This window comes from Scyliorhinus torazame, chromosome 14 (assembly GCF_047496885.1).
Source record: "Scyliorhinus torazame isolate Kashiwa2021f chromosome 14, sScyTor2.1, whole genome shotgun sequence".
NCBI lineage: Eukaryota > Metazoa > Chordata > Chondrichthyes > Carcharhiniformes > Scyliorhinidae > Scyliorhinus > Scyliorhinus torazame.
This window is the reverse complement of record NC_092720.1, coordinates 127,435,848-127,453,096: the sequence shown is the minus strand read 5'-3', so window position 1 is coordinate 127,453,096 and position 17,249 is coordinate 127,435,848. Positions and strand designations below refer to the sequence as shown.

Below are 17,249 nucleotides of genomic sequence, written 5' to 3'. Positions count from 1 at the left end.
AGTGGGTGAGATTCGGAATGCTGCAGCCAGCGCGACTGTGGGTCACATTTAAGGATCGACACCACTATTTTGAAACGCCAGAAGAGGCTTGGACCATCATCCAAACGGAAAAATTGGGACTCAAACTGAGGGTCTGTGGTTGTGGGGGAGATGTTGACTGTATACAGGGTTGTAAATATGTGTCAATAATGTTTCACGGGTGGGACGTTGGATGGGGATGGGGGGGGGAAGAGATTTGATGGGGAGACTGTGGGGAATGTGGGCGCCGGTGCTGGAGGGAGGTGAGACCCGGGGATGGGGGAATTGGGATAAGGCCACAACAGGAGCTGCGCCACAGGGGGCGGGGCTGGCTCAGGAGAGCGCGGGATTTTTCCCGCGTTAGGGAAGGGGGGGGGGGGATGGAGGAGCGCAAGGAGGAGGAGGGATTTACACACCGGAGCGGGGGGGGAAGCCGGGGTCAGCAGGAGCCAGCTGACTTACGGAAGTATTATGGGGGAAGCAAAAGAGCTAGATCCGGATCTAGCGGGGGGGGGGGGGGAAATAGGGTTGCTGCTGCATTGGCCGAGGGGGAACTGAAAACGGAAGAGGTGGTCGGGACGGGGGTTCCCCGTCTGGGGGACTGGAGGGTGCGGGAGGCGCGGTCACGGCACTGGCCTAAAATAGGAGTTGGCTAGTCGGCAGGTGGGTGGGGGGGGAGCCCCCCAATCCGGCTGATAACGTGGAATGTGAGGGGCCTAAATCGTCCGGTTAAGAGGGCCCTAGTGTTCGCACACTTAAAGGGACTGAAGGCAGGCGTGGTCATGCTTCAGGAGACACATCTGAAGGTGGCAGACCAGGTTAGGTTAAGAAAGGGATGGGTAGGACAGGTGTTCCATTCGGGGCTGGATGCGAAGAATAGAGGGGTGGCAATACTGGTGGGGAAGCGGGTGTCGTTTGAGGCCAAGAACATAGTAGCGGACAATGGAGGTCGATACGTGATGGTGAGCGGGAAGTTGCAGGGGACGTGGGTGGTATTGGTAAATGTATACGCCCCGAACTGGGACGATGCTGGATTCATGAAACGTATGTTGGGCTGCATTCCGGACCTGGAGGTAGGAAGCTTGATAATGGGTGGGGATTTCAACACGGTGTTGGACCCAGCACTGGATCACTCCAGATCTAGGACTGGAAAGAGGCCGGCTGCGGCCAAGGTGCTTAGGGGGTTTATGGACCAGATGGGGGGAGTGGATCCGTGGAGATTTGCTAGGCCTCTGGCCAGAGAATTTTATTTTTTCTCCCATGTACACAAAGCCTACTCCCGGATAGATTTTTTTGTTCTGGGCAGGGCACTGATCCCGAAAGTGGAGGGAACGGAGTATTCGGTCATAGCCATTTCAGACCACGCCCCGCACTGGGTGGAACTGGAGTTGGGAGAGGAGAGGGACCAACGCCCGCTGTGGCGGTTGGATGTGGGACTGCTGGCAGATGAGGTGGTGTGCGGGAGTGCATTGAAAGGCATTTGGAGGCCAACGACAACAGGGAGGTGCAGGTGGGGGTAGTGTGGGAGGCGCTGAAGGTGGTGGTCAGGGGAGAGTTAATCTCCATGAGGGCTCATAGGGAGAAGAGAGAGGGCAGGGAAAGGGAGAGGTTAGTGGGGGGGATTTTAAGAGTGAACAGGAGATATGCAGAGGCCCCTGAAGAGGGACTACTCAGGGAGAGGCGAAGCCTCCAGACGGAGTTCGACCTGTTGACCACAGGGAAGGCAGAGGCACAGTGGAGGAAAGCACAGGGGGCGACGTATGAGTATGGGGAGAAGGCGAGCCGGATGCTGGCACATCAGCTCCGTAAGAGGATGGCAGCGAGGGAGATAGGGGGAGTCAAGGATGGTAGGGGAACTACGGTGCGGAGTGCGCTTGAAAGTAAATGAGACATTCAAGGCCTTCTATGAGGAGCGGTACAGAATGCAGCCCCCAGCGGGGGAAGAGGGGATGCGACGATTCTTGGACCAACTGAGGTTCCCGAGGGTGGAGGAGCAGGAGGTGGCTGGTTTGGGGGTGCCAATTGGGTTGGAGGAGCTGATTAAAGGACTGGGGAGCATGCAGGCAGGGAAGGCCCTGGGACCGGATGGGTTCCCGGTTGAGTTCTATAGGAAGTACGTAGACCTGTTAGCCCCATTGCTGGTGAGGACTTTCAATGAGGCAAGGGAGGGGGGGGGGGGGGGGGGGCCCTGCCCCCGACAATGTTGGCGGCGATGATCTCTTTGATCCTGAAGCGGGATAAGGACCCACTGCAATGTGGGTCGTACATGCCGATCTCGCTCCTCAACGTGGATGCTAAGTTGCTGGCAAAAGTGCTGGCTACGAGGATCGAGGACTGTGTCCCGGGGGTGATTCACGAGGACCAGACGGGATTTGTAAAGGGCAGGCAGCTAAACACCAATGTGCGGAGGCTCCTAAACGTGATAATGATGCCATCGGTGGAGGGAGAGGCGGAGATAGTGGCAGCTATGGACACGGAGAAGGCCTTTGACCGAGTAGAGTGGGAGTACCTCTGGGAAGTGTTGCGGAGGTCTGGGTTCGGGGGAGGGTTTATTAGCTGGGTTCTGGGTTAAGCTCCGATATAGAGCCCCGGTGGCAAGTGTGGTTACGAATCGGCGGAGGTCGGAGTATTTTCGGCTGTATCGAGGGACAAGGCAGGGGTGCCCCCTGTCCCCCCCGTTGTTTGCATTGGCAATTGAACCTTTGGCCATGGCATTAAGGGAGTCCAGGAAATGGAGGGGGTGGTCCGAGGGGGAGAGGAGCATCGAGTGTCGCTGTACACAGACGACCTGTTGCTGTATGTGGCGGATCCAGTGGAGGGGATGGTGGAGGTCATGGAGATTCTAAGGGAGTTTGGGGACTTTTCGGGCTATAAGCTCAATGTAGGGAAAAGTGAGCTCTTTGTGGTGCATCCAGGGGACCAGGGAAGTGGGATAGACGATCTACCGTTGAGGAGGGCGGAAAGGGGCTTTCGGTACTTGGGGATCCAAATAGCTATGAGTTGGGGGGCCCTGCATAAACTTAATTTGACGCGGCTGGTGGAGCAGATGGAGGAGGACTTCAAACGATGGGACATGTTGCCACTCTCGCTAGTGGGAAGAGTACAGTCGATTAAAATGGTGGTCCTCCCGAGGTTTCATTTTGTGTTCCAGTGCCTTGTAATTGTGATCACCAAGGCCTTTTTTAAGAGGGTAGGCAGGAGCATCATGGGTTTTGTGTGGGTGAATAAGACCCCGAGGGTAAGGAGGGGGCTTCTGGAGCGTAGGAGAGATAGAGGAGGGCTGGCGTTGCCGAATCTGGGTGGCTACTACTGGGCAGCCAATGTGGCGATGATCCGTAAGTGGGTGATGGAGGGAGAGGGGGCGGCATGGAAGAGGCTGGAGATGGCGTCCTGCAAAGGAACGAGCCTGGGGGCGCTGGTGACGGCACCGCTGCCGCTCTCGCTGACAAGGTACACCACGAGTCCGGTGGTGGCGGCAACGCTAAAGATCTGGAGCCAGTGGAGACGACACAGGGGTGCGATGGGAGCCTCGGTGTGGTCCCCGATCAGGTGTAACCATCGGTTTGTCCCAGGAAGGATGGACGGGGGGTTTCAGAGCTGGCATTGGGCAGGGATTAGAAGAATGGGGGACCTGTTCATTGATGGAACGTTTGCGAGCCTAGGGGCGCTGGAGGAGAAGTTTGGGCTACCCCCGGGAAACGCGTTCAAGTACATGCAAGTGAGGGCGTTTGTGTGCAGCAGGTGAGGGAATTTCCGCTGCTCCCGGCACAAGGGATTCAAGACAGGGTGATTTTGGGCGTATGGGTCGGAGAGGGCAAGGTGTCGGCGATATACCAGGAAATGAAAGAAGAGGGGGAGGCTTTGGTAGAGGAGCTGAAGGGTAAATGGGAGGAGGAGCTGGAAGAGGGTCTGTGGGCTGATGCTCTGAGTAGGGTTAATTCTTCTTCCTTGTGTGCCAGGCTTAGCCTGATACAGTTTAAGGTTATTCACAGAGCGCATATGACGGGGGCGAGGCGGAGTAGGTTCTTTGGGGTGGAGGACAGGTGTGGGAGGTGCTCAGGAAGCCCGGCAAACCACGCCCATATGTTCTGGTCGTGCCCGGCACTGGATGGGTTCTGGAGGGGTGTTGCGAGAACTATATCTAAGGTGGTGAAAGTCCAGGTCAAGCCAAGTTGGGGGCTAGCACTATTTGGAGTGGCGGACGAGCCGGGAGTGCAGGAGGCGAAAGAGGCCGGCATTCTGGCCTTTGCTTCCCTGGTAGCCCGGCGAAGGATCTTGTTAGTGTGGAAAGATGCGAAGCCCCCCAGTGTGGAAGCCTGGATAAATGACATGGCAAGGTTTATCAAGTTGGAGAGGATAAAGTTTGCCTCGAGAGGGTCTGTGCAGGGGCTCTCCAGGCGGTGGCAACTGTTTCTAGACTATCTCGCAGAGCGTTAGATGAAGTTCGGTCAGCAGCAGCAGCAACCCAGGGGAAGGGGGGACATCTCTTTTTGGGGGGGGGGGGGGGGGGGAGAAGGGTGGACGGGGAAGGTTTTTTTTCCCTAGGGGCACTTGAGCAAGAAAATACATAAACGTTTGGGAAAGTCGATATGTGCGGGAGGAGTCCAATGTACAAAGTTCTGTATTATGTTGATTTGATATGTTTATGTATTGCCAGGCGACTTCTCTTTTTGTAACGGGGGGGGGGGGGGGGGGGGGTGAGGGTTTGTATGGTTGAAAATCTTGTTGAAAAATTCTTAATAAACATTTTTTTTAAAAAAGAAATACCCCAACTAAAAATATGTATTAATTTAGCATCTTTTATGCCTTCAGAATATTTCAACATTTACAGATAATGGATTATGCTTTAAAATGTAGTCACCATGTAGGCAGCCAATTTGCATGTAGCAAGGTCTCAGTTAATCTGTTTCTCGTGTGCTTAGGGGAAGAACTTTGGCCAGAAAACTGAGAGCTGCTTGCTCTTCTGAGAATTAGCCACGCAGATCTCTTGCATTTCCCTGAATTCACATTATTTAATATAAATTTAGAGTGCCCAATTCATTTTTTCCATTTAAGGGGCAATTTATTGTGGCCAATCCACCTACCCTGCACATCTTTGGGTTGTGGGGGAGAAACCCACGCAAACACGGGGAGAATGTGCAAACTTCACACGGACAGTGACCCAGAGCCAGGATCAAACCTGGGACCTCGGCGCCGTGAGACGGCAGTGCTACCCACTGCGCCACCGTGCCGCCCACTGAATGTACATTTTTAACATCTTGTATGAAAAACATCCCCTTTGATAATGCAGCAATCACTCAGCAGTACACTGAAATACCAGTCTAGATTAGGAGGTCAAGCTCTGGAGCCCTTGTGCTCACTAGCTTCTGGCTCAGCAAAGGATGTTACTATAAGGACAAGCAGAAATCAAAGAAGTAAAATTTCAGATACTTCTACTCAGGATCTAGGGCACTTTGGCTGCTCAGACAATAGTGGTTTGGTATCTCATCTGTAAGGATATTTAGAGCGAACCACATTGTGAGCCAGCTGGCAGAGGTATGGCGGGTTCCATTTTCTGAAATACAGTAGTGAATCAGCTGGTTTATTGAAGAGATTACCCAATTTAATGAATTCCAATTTTGCAATTTACCCTAGCGGCCAGTTCAGTGTCATCACCAGAATACCACCAGTCTAGCATCCATCATTGATATCTACCATCATGTACCCATCAGCTTGCTACAGATTCATGAGCTGGCTGTCAAGGTAGGAATACAAGAATGCTTAGAATGAGATACCTCTCACTCCTCCACAAACACGCATAATCTATTGTCTCACTCGTCATAACCTAGAGCTCATTCAAAACTCTGCTTCCCAATCCTAATTTGCATCGAGTCCAACACAGTCCGGCAACAACCTGATTTTAAAATTTGCATCCTCTTCTTCAAATCTCCCCATCGCCTCACCCCTCCCCATCTCATAAGTAATATCAGGACATTTGGAAAGTCAAAACTCAATCCAGAGTCAGCATGGTTTTATAAAGGGCAAATCAAAGAACAAAAGAACAAAGAAAAGTACAGCACAGGAACAGGCCCTTCGGCCCTCCAAGCCCGTGCTGACCATGCTGCCCGTCTAAACTAAAATCTTCTACACTTCCTGGGTCCGTATCCCTCTATTCCCATCCTATCCTTACCTTTTATACTCTATTCCTTTAGCTATAAATGCCAACATTCCATTTGCTTTCCTTATTATCTGCTGCACCTGCATGCTAGTTTTCTGTGACTCATGTACGAGGACACCCAGATCCCCCTGCACCGGAGCACCCCAAAATCTCTCCCCATTTCGTTAATAAGTTGCCCTCCCATTTTTCCAACCAAAATGCATGACCTCACACTTAACCACGTTATACTCCGTCTATTACATTTTGGCTCACTCTCCTACTCTATCTATATCCATTTGTATGGTTGTTATTTCCTCATTGCAACTTACTGTCCCACCTATTTTTGTGTCAACTGCAAATTTGGCTATAGATACTTCTATCCCTGTATACAAGTCATTAATATAGATTGTAAATAGCTGGGGCCCAAGGACCAAACCCTATGGCACCCTGCTAGTTCTATCTTTCCATCCAGAAAACGACCCAGTATCCTGACTCTCTGTCGTCTGTCTCTTCTATCAAAGCTAATAAAATACCCAATCCCATTTGATCTAACCTTGTGAATTAACCTGGGCGGCACCTTCTCAAATGCCTTCCCGGAGTCCAGATATACTAAATCTACAGGATCCCCATTATCCACTTTGCTTGTTACACCTTCGAAGAACTCTAGCAAATTAGTCAAACACGATTTGCCCCTTGCACCTTAAATGAATACTTTGCATCAGTATTCACCAAAGAGAAGGAATTGGTGAAGGAATGTTGAGTCTGGAGAAGGATAGCCTGGGTCACATTGAGATCCAAAAAGACGAGGTGTTGGGCGTCTTGAAAGATATTAAGGTAGATAAGTCCCCAGGGCCTGATGGGATCTACCTCAGAATATTGAAGGAGGTTAGAGAGGAAATTGCTGAGGCCTTGACAGAAACCTTTGGATACTCACTGTCTTCAGGTGATGTCTCGGAGGACTGGAGAATAGCCAATGTTGTTCCTTTGTTTAAGAAGGGTAGCAAGGATAATCCAGGGAACTACAGGCCGGTGAGCCTTACGTCAGTGGTAGGGAAATTACTGGAGCGAATTCTTTGAGACATTATCTACTCCCATTTGGAAGCAAATGGACGTATTAGTGAGAGGCAGCATGGTTTTGTGAAGGGGAGGCCGTGTCTCACTAACTTGATAAGAGTTTTTCGAAGAGGTCACAAAGATGATTGATGCAGGTAGGGCAGTGGATGTTTTCTATCTGGACTTCAGTAAGGCCTTTGACAAGGTCCCTAATGGCAAACTGGTACAAAAGTCACACGGGATCAGGGGTGAGCTGGCAAGATGGATACAGAACTGGCTAGGTCATAGAAGGCAGAGAGTAGCAATGGAAGGGTACTTTTCTGATTGAAGGGCTGTGACTAGTGGTGTTCTGCAGGGATCAGTGCTGGGACCTTTGCTGTTCGTAGTATATATAAATGATTTGGAGGAATATGTAACTGGTCTGATTAGTACGTTTTCAGACGACACAAAGGTTGGTGGAATTGCGGATAGCGATGAGGACTGTCAGAGGATACTGCAGGGTTTAGATCGTTTGGAGACTTGGGCAGAGAGATGGCAGATGGAGTTTAATCCGGACAAATGTGAGGTAATGCATTTGGAAGGTCGAATGCAGGTAGGGAATATACAGTGAATGGTAGAACCCTCAAGAGTATTGAAAGTCAGAGAGATCTAGGTGTACAGGTCCACAGGTCACTGAAAGGGGCAACACAGGTGGAGAAGGTAGTCAAGAAGGCATACGGCATGCTTGCCTTCATTGGCCGGGGCATGGAGTATAAGAATTGGCAAGTTATATTGCAGCTGCATAGAACCTTAGTTAAGCCACACTTGGAGTATAGTGTTCAATTCTGGTCGTCATACCACCAGAAGGATGTGGAGGCTTTAGCGAGGGTGCAGAAGAGATTTACCAGAATGTTGCCTGGTACGGAGGGCATTAGCTATGAGGAGGGTTGAATAAACTCGGTTTGTTCTCACTGGAACGACGGAGATTGAGGGCGACCTGATAGAGGTCTACAAAATTATGAGGGGCATAGACATAGTGGATAGTCAGAGGCTTTTTCCCAGGGTAGAGGGGTCAATTACTAGGGGGCATAGGTTTAAGGGGCAAGGTTTAGATGAGATGTACGAGGCAAGTTTTTTTTACACAGAGGGTAGTGGGTGCCTGGAACTCGCTGCTGGAGGAGGTGGTGGAAGCAGGGACGATAGTGACATTTAAGGGGCATCTTGACAAATACATGAATAGGATGTGAATAGAGGGACCCAGGAAGTGTAGAATATTTTAGTTTAGACGGGCAGCATGTTCGGCACAGGCTTGGAGGGCCAAAGGGCCTGTTCCTATGCTGTGCTTTTCTTTGTTCTTTCTCTGATGGGGCATTCTAGAACGACAGGTATAGTCTCAGGATAAGGGCAACAAATGTAAAACAGGGAAGAGGAGAAACTACTTCACCCAAAGGGTTGTGAATCTGTGAAATTTGCTACCCCAAGGTGCGGGGGATGCTGGGACAGTAAGTAAATTTAAGGAGGAGCAAGACAGATTTTTAATTGTCGATGGGTTGAAGGGTTATTGAGAACAGGCAGGACGGTGGAGATGATGCAAGGATGAGATCAGCCATGATCATATTAAATGGTGGAGCAGGCTCGAGAGGCTAAATTGCCTGCTCCTGTTCTTAGTTCTTAAGTGCAAAGAACTACTCTGCCTGATTTCACCATCCAACTCTTGGTCTGTAGCCCTCTAGGTAACAGTATCTCGAGCATAAATCTGGTGTTCTTGATAAATAAAGGGACTTCTTGCTTAATATGGAGCTCAGGGGTTTTAGGGAGAAGGCAGGAGAATGGGGATGAGGAACATACCAGTCATGATTGAACGGCAATGGGCCAAATGCCTAATTCTGCTCCAATGTCTTATGGGCTAACCTCCTAAAGTCTCCAAGATATATGCACTTCACCAATTCAAGCACTGGAAGCACCCCAAATTTTAAATTGACAATATTCCTGTGAAGCACACTGGGGTGTTTTACTACTCAAGATACTATATAAATGTAAACTGCACTCTTATTCAATGAAAGTTCGTCACTAACACCCCACGATCGTTCTATGGTGAGCTGCCCTCCGAAAGGGAATCCTCACCCTGCTTCACTCTGAACCGAAACCAACATAATACACTAAGCTCCTTCAAGTGCATACGTAACCCCATTATTCTCAATGCTAATTAAACATTATCCAGTAGTTAGCACTGCTGTCTCACGGCGCTGAGGTCCCAGGTTCGATCCCAGCTCTGGGTCACTGTCTGTGTGGAGTTTGCACATTCTCCCCGTGTTTGCGTGGGTTTCACCCCCACAACCCACAGATGTGCAGGGTAGGTGGATTGGCCATGCTAAATTGCCCCTTAATTGGAAAAAATGAATTGGGTACTCTAAATTTAAAAGAAAACATTATCCAGTGGCAGCACGGTGGCGCAGTGGTTAGCATTGCTGCCTCACAGTGCCGAGGTCCCAGGATCGATCCCGGCTCTCGGTCACTGTCCGTGTGGAGTTTGCATACTCTCCGTGTTTGCGTGGGTTTCGCCCCCACAACCCAAACGATGTGCAGGGTAGGTGAATTGATCACGCTAAATTGCCCCTTAATTAGAAAGAAGGAATTGGGTACTCTAAATTTATAGAAAGAAAATGAAAAAAAAAACATTATCCAGCATAGATAGACAGAAACATAATGTTGAAGCTCTAAATTGTATCTGGTCCAAACAGAATAGTTTATTTTGTATTGTATAAAATGGAAAACGTCATTAAAAACATTTTCAATTAAAAAAATTATGCGGAGGGCAGCACGGTGGCACAGTGGGTTAGCCCTGCAGCCTCAGGGCGCTGAGGTCCCAGGTTCGATTCTGGCGCCGGGTCACTGTCCGTGTGGAATTTGCACATTCTTCCCGTGTTTGCGTGGGTTTTGCCCCCACAACCCAAAGATGTGCAGGTTAGGTGGATTGGCCACACTAAATTGCCCCTTAATTGGAAAAAATGAATTGGGTACTCTAAAAAAAAATAATGCTGAAGGTATTTTTAAACACCAAAAATTGTTGAAACTTTTTTTCTTTCACGGAATGAGCACAATGCTGGGAAGGCTAGCATTTGTTACCCATCCCTAATTGCCCTGGAACTGCATACTTGCTTGGTCATTTCATTTAAGATTCAACCACATTGCTTGTGTGAGTTTTGTAGAGAACAGATCAGGCAAGGACAATAGATTTTCTTCCCTAAAGGACATTAGTGAACCTTTTGGGCTCTTATAACAATTGATGATAGCTTCATGGTCACCATTATTGGGATTAGCTTTCAATTCCAGACTTTAGCAAGTAATTCAATTTAAATTCCACTAGCTGCCATGGCAGGATTTGAGCCCATGACCTCTGAGTATAAGTCTGGACGTGAAGATTAATATTTTGCTGCATTTTTTGTTTCAGTTTCTGCCGGTATTTTTATTGAAGTAATTTTTTAAGGGGATGGTTAGGCTGGTCTCGTTGTTTGTATGGGCAGGGAAGGTGGCTAGAATAATGAAAGCAGTGCGCCAAAGATGGCAGCAGTTGGGAGGTCCTGTATGAAAGGTTGCTACGGTTTGCCCAGGAAAGTATTCGGGGAGTCCTGTGGTGGTAGTCATGCTGAAGATTTGGAGGCAATTCCGGCAGCACTTTAAGTTGAGGGCAGGCTTGAGGGTGATGCCAATAAGAGAGAATCATTGGTTTGAGCCAGGGAGGATAGATGCGAGTTTCCGGGAATGGGAGGAGAGAGCGGTGAAGGAGATGAAGGATTTGTTTGTGGAGGGGCGGTTCGCAAGCTTGGAGTTGGGGGTGAAGTATGGGCTCCAGCAAGAGGGCTTCAGATACATGCTGGTGCGGAACTTCACAAGAAAGGTATTCTAAAAACTTTCCTGTTGCACCGTCCGCTTTGTTGCTGGAGGAGCTGCTATCGACGATGAGTCTGGAGGGTGGAGTCATTTTGGCGATTTATGGTAGGATCATGGAGGAGACAAGGTATCCATGGAAGGGATTAAGGCAAAGGGGGAAGAGGAGCGGAGGATGGCATTGGAGGTGGGATTATGGCGTGAGGTGCTGTGGAGGATAAATGCCTCAACCTCGTGCTCGAGGCTAGGGTTGATTCAATTAAAAGTGGTGCACAGGGTGCACTTAACAAAGGCGAGGATGAGTGGGCTGTTTGAGTGGGTGGAGGATAGCTGCAAACGGTGCGGGGTGGGGCAGCTAATCATGTTCATGTGTTCTGGTCCTGCCCGAAGTTGGAGAAATTTTGGGGGTCGTTTTTTAGGTCCTATACATAGATTTGGACTGGTCCTGTGGAGGGCTCATTGGGGTGTCAGAGCTGCTGCAGTTGCAGACGGGTGCGAGGCAAATGTCTTAGCCTTCACCTCATTGCTCACTCGCAGACAAGTTCTGCGAGGTGGTGGTCAGCTTCTCCTCCCCGTGTCTCGGCATGGTTGCGGGATCTAATGGAATTCCTGTACTTGGAGACGGTGAAATGTGCTCTGAGAGAGGCACATGAGGGGTTCCACAAGAGATGGAGTTTGTTTATCTTACACTTTGGGCATCTGGTTGCTATCAAAGGTTGGGTGGGGGGGGGGGGTGGGGTTGGGTTTGTGTTTATTCTGTGTTAAAATATTGAAAATTTGAATTAAAATATATATTTTTTAAAGAATCTGAAAGAGGAAAGTTAGTGGGGTAGCACAGTGGTTAGCACTGTTGCTTCACAGCGCCTGGGTCCCAGGTTCGATTCCCGGCTTGGTTCACTATCTGTGCGGAGTCTTCACGTTCTCCCCATGTCTGCGTAGGTTTCCTCCGGGTGTTCCGGTTTCCTCCCACAAGTCTCGAAAGATGTGCTTGTTTGGTGAATTGGACATTCTGAATTTTCCCTTAGGGTACCCAAACTGGTGTCGGAATGTGGCGACTAGCAGCTTTTCACAGTAACTTCATTGCAGTGTTAATGTAAGCCTACTTGTGGCATTAATAAAGATTATTATTGGATCAAGGGTTAGTACAGATTTATCACTCAGTTCAGAACATTAACAAGTTACCCTTTCCTGTTTCAGATGTTACCTTGTATGTGTAAATTTAAGGCTTCAATTCAACTAAAATTGTAAAAATCCTACAAATTTGCAAGAGATTAATGGTTCATCCATCTTCTTTCTGCTTGTGAGGAATTCCTAGGCACAAAATGGCTGTCATGCTCACCCACTGTGGGTGGGTGTACCAGCCTCCCCGAACAGGTGCCGGAATGTGGCGACTAGGGGCTTTTCAAAGTAACTTCATTTGAAGTCTACTTGTGACAATAAGCGATTTTCATTTTTCATTGAAGTCATCTCCAAACCCAAGATCGCTACATCCAGAAGGACAAGAGCAGCAGATACGTGGGAACACCACCAACTGGGCGTTCCCCATCAAGTCACTCACAACTGGACTTGGAAATATATCGCCATTCCTTCACTATTGCTGGGCCAAATATTGGGACTCCCTCCTTGACAGCAGTGTGTGTATACCTACACACATGGACTGAAGCTGTTCAAGAAAGCAGCTCACCACCACCACCTTCTGAAGGGCAACTAGGGATGGGCAAAAAATGCTGCCCTAGACAGCAATGCCTATATCCCACTTCAAAGGGATTTTGGTTTGGGGATGTTTGAGTAACATGAGAAAGTGCCAGGCTAATGCTGGTTTCAAGTCATTTCCTACATATTCATTTAATGTACGCTGAGACTAATGAAAGATGGTTTCCACGTACCTGTTATGGTGTTGTTGCCCGGTGCCCCTGGACCACTGCTATTCTGCATACTGGTGACAGAAGGCAGGCCCACTCCCAAGCTTGACACAGGCACTCCAGGCCTTGGAAATTGCTGGGTACTCATTGGATCCTGGAATAAAACATCAGGGAGGTAGTTACGCAGAATGAAAAATGGGTTGGGAGAAACTAAGTTTCATTTTCATTGGTCATGAAATGCGTATGTCATTTGATAATGTACAACTTACAAAGAACCACCAAAAGGCAGATCTATAGAATTCCTTTCAAAATCGTAAAACAAATCATACTGCAAATTGCTGCAAGCTGATCTTTGTTTGTCAAGTAGGGTCATCCATGCCATCACTGAGAATTTTCATCGACAGAATAAAATACTCTACAAATGCCCCTTTTCTGTTGAGGAGCTGGCACAGACACTATAGTTCGATTGACAGTCTGTGCTGCATCACTCTATGATTCCAATTAATAGAATAAATTTAGATGTAGCTAGTTTGAGAAAAAAATTCAATCAAAATCGTACCCTTATTGGTTGAATCTACTGGACAAGCTATCCCTTGCAGTGCCCACTGGTCAGAAAGAACACGTGATATGTTGCAGGCTCCCTCTTTGCAGGCCTGCTCACTCAGCAAAAGGTACAGCTTCCAGAAAATTTTCCATCGATAAGGAAAATATCCAAGGGTGAAATTTCAATGTTCATCCGAATCTGAGATTTCAACACAGTGCTATCTCTGTTTAGAGCAAGGACATCGGCAAGCCTCGTTTCTGTGAGGGCACAATACATTCCAAAGTCTAAGGGACCAATTCATTGAACCAAACATTGTGCCCATGCAGGGTCTTTGAAGGAACAATTCAATTAGTTCCCCTCGCTCTTTCCCTGGAACACTGAAAATGTTATCTTTTTCAAATTCCCCTTTGAAAAAGCTATTAGACCGCACATTCCAGATCACAACAAATCGCAGTGTAAAAACATATTTTCTCTCCACTGTGGCTTATTTGCCAAAAACTTCAAACCAGTGTCATCTAATTACCAACCCTCCTGCCAGCGGAAACGTTTTCTCTATCTGGTCGATCAATAGATCTCCCTCGAACCACTTTTGCTCCAAGGAGAACAATCTCAGTTTCCTCACCTTTTAAAAAAAAATTTAGAGTACCCAATTCATTTTTTCCAATTAAGGGGCGATTTAGCGTGGCCAATCCACCTAGCCTGCACATCTTTGGGTTGTGGGAGCGAAACCCAGGGAGAATGAGCAAACTCCACACGGACAGTGACCTAGAGCCAGGATCAAACCTGGGACCTTGGCACCGTGAGGCACCAGTGCTAACCACTGTGCCACCGTGCTACCCTCAGTTTCCCTACTTAACAGAAATACATCATCCCTGCTATCACTGAGAATTTTGATAAAATTAGACAATGCCAAACCTTTAGGCCTCAGCTGGGGTACTGTGTTCAATTCCAGACACTGGACTTCAAGGATGTCAAGGCCTTCCTAAGGGAGCAGACGAGGTTTACCAGTATGGTTTGCCTTCAGTTATGAGAGAGATTGAGAAGCTGGGATTGTTCTCTTTAGAAAAAGATGAGGTTAAGAGAATTAATAAGGATGTTTAAAATTATGGGGGGTTTCAGTGGAGTAGATGGGAAGTTGTTTCCTCTGTAAAGTCAGTCAAGAACCAGAGATCATAGATTTAGAATAGTTGGCACAAAGAAAACTAGAATGGAACACAGAGGGTAAAGATCTAGATGTACCACCTGTAAGGGTCCTTCCTGTTTGTTACCTTATTTCCCCATTCTTTTAATAATAATAATCTTTATTGTCACAAGTAGGCTTACGTTAACATTGCAATTAAATTACTGTGAGAAGCCCCTAGTCGTCACATTCCAGCACCTGTTCGGGTTCAGAGGGAGAATTCAGAATGACCAAATTACCTAACAGCATATCTTTCGAGACTTGTGGGAGGAAACCGGAGCACCCGGAGGAAACCCACGCAGACACAGGGAGAACGTACAGACTCCACACAGGCAGTGACACAAGCCGTAAATCGAATCTGGGACCCCAGAGCTGTGAAGCAACAGTGCTACCCACTTCATCCTTATTATGTTTACCCTTTTCCCTCCTGTTTGTCTGTCTTGTGTGTGTAGGTAGAGGGAGGGGCAGTTAAAGGGGGTTGGTTAGCTTGTTGGAATTCCATTGCATTCATTGCATATCTCACCATTAATCCTGTTGACAGTAACTTCATTGCAGTGTTAATGTAAACCTACTTGTGACAATAATAAAGATTATTAAATAAACAGTAATTGTGTTTCAACTTACAAACCTGGTTACTGTAATTATTGGGCAGCCAAGGACCAAAGACTCCGGGGATTTTTATAAGAATTATTGGTTAATTCACTTGTGTTTTGACTCCATGGCACATGGGGATGGAATTGACCAGGCACATGCCCAGGATGGCATAACACACCTAACAGGGTGGCAGAATCAGATTTAAAGAAAATTGGACAGGTACTCCAAGAGGACTGATATGCAGTGCATGAATGACCTAGGCCTGCTTCTAATTTGCATGTTCATAACAGGGAAAAGGCTCAGGTGTGGGGTCAAATTGGTAAAGATCCAGCACAGGCACATGTCCTTCACTACAGATTCACTTTTCACACCTCCCCTCCACACTAGAAGACTCCCTCCACATCTAGCTGTCCACTGCCCAGGGACTCGGTCCACCTGCACTCCCCTTACCAGCCGGGGACTCCTAGTGCCACCCACGACAACTTACATACAGAAAGCAACTTTAACCTAATTAAAGATCTCAAGGCCCTGCACATGGGTATTTTAAAAGAAAGTTTGACACCGAGCCACATGAGGAGGTATTGGGTGCCCAAGAGCTTGGTCAGAGAGAGAAGCTCGAAGGAGTACTCCAAAGGAGAAAAAAAGAGGTGCAGGGTTATAGAGTACTTCAGAGCTTGAAGCTTCGACGAGTGAGGGTGCAGTCACGGATGGTGGAGCAGTGAGAGATGTTTGCCTGTCCACCACCACCACCACTGCCCAGGGCTGATCTGTCTCCCTCTCATCGGGGCCTCAGTGCATTTCTCTTCCTCTCACATTAACAGTGCCCAGTGCTCACTGTGTGTCTCCCTGTCACTGCCCGGGGCCTGATGTCTGTACCTCTGTCGGGAGCCGATCCTCGCCTCAATTTGTTCTCCCGGGCGGGCAGGCGGGTTGCTGTGTCAGACTCTCCTCTCCAGGTCACTCTCTCACCTTTTCGCTTCCCCAGACTCCGAGAGCCATCGACGACGGTGCAAACAACCGCCGCCTTGATTGGCGGAGCCCCGGAGCACCCCGCCTTCTGATTGGACGGGAATCCGAGCCAGGGCGACGCAGCGACGAGCACGACCTGCTCCCATTGGCTACGAGTTGGCTGGACTGTCGGCGGCTCCCATTGGTGAGAATTGACCGCTGTTGCCATGACAGCCAGTGACGAGGCATGTCTGCGCGCGGCCGTCTGGGAGCTGTAGTCTTCCCGTTTGCTGAGCAAATTGGCGGGCAGTCGCTAGAGGTCAGAGGTTAGAGAAAGAACTGTTTTGATCAAGTATCGTTAACCCGAAATGTTAATTCAGTTTTTGTTTTCACTGATGCTGAGGACTTCCAACGATTACTGGTTTTATTTCAGATTTCCAGTATTTGCAGTGTTTGCTTTAGTCTTTCCCAATGCGGCTTTGCCAAGAGGACCCTGGACACCGATTGAAATTGCAATGCAGAGACAAACATCGCCCCTTGACATTCAATGGCATTACCAGAGCTGAATCCCTCACTTATTATCAGCATCTTGGGGGTTACCATTGATCAGAATGTTAACTGGACTACCCACGTTAATACTGTAGCTACAAGAGCAGGTCAGAGGCTAGGAATTACTGTGCTGAGTAACTCACCTCCTGACTCCCCCAAACCTGTCCACCATCTACAAGACACAAGTCCGGAGTGTGATGGAATACTCTCCACTTGCCTGGATGAGTGCAGCTCCAACAAGGCTCAAGAAGCTCAACACCATCCCGGACAAAGCAGCCCACTTGATTGGCATCCCTTCCACAAAAATTCAACGCCGATGCACAGTGGCAGCCGCGTGTACTATTTACAACAGTCATTTTCAAACTCAGGGTGGATCGTGGAGAGGGTCGAGGGGCCATCGGTCGTGGCACTCCCGATCGCGGGGGGAAGTGACCAATGGCCACGGCCGGCTTTTAAAATGCTGGCTGCGACCGGCTTTGAGAATGCCGGCCGTCCCGC

At 48.5% G+C, this 17,249-nt stretch overlaps 1 protein-coding gene across 7 annotated transcripts in view; it reads right to left on the bottom strand.

Moving 5' to 3' along the window:
• Positions 1 to 16,331, bottom strand: part of LOC140390027 (histone deacetylase complex subunit SAP130-like) — a 91,536-nt gene extending 75,205 nt beyond the window's left edge. For 5 of the 7 annotated variants that reach the window (XM_072474862.1, XM_072474863.1, XM_072474867.1 and 2 more), the window contains exons 1-2: positions 16,224 to 16,331; positions 12,961 to 13,090 (exon numbers count right to left, since the gene is read on the bottom strand). In XM_072474862.1, the coding sequence (XP_072330963.1) occupies positions 12,961 to 13,090; positions 16,224 to 16,253 (160 nt within the window). In that variant the 5' untranslated portion in view covers positions 16,254 to 16,331. Of the gene's footprint in view, positions 1 to 12,960; positions 13,091 to 16,130 lie in introns of all 7 variants that reach the window. The other 2 variants (XM_072474864.1, XM_072474866.1) reach the window with 1 other exon arrangement.
• Between the last annotated feature and the right edge of the window lie 918 nt (positions 16,332 to 17,249).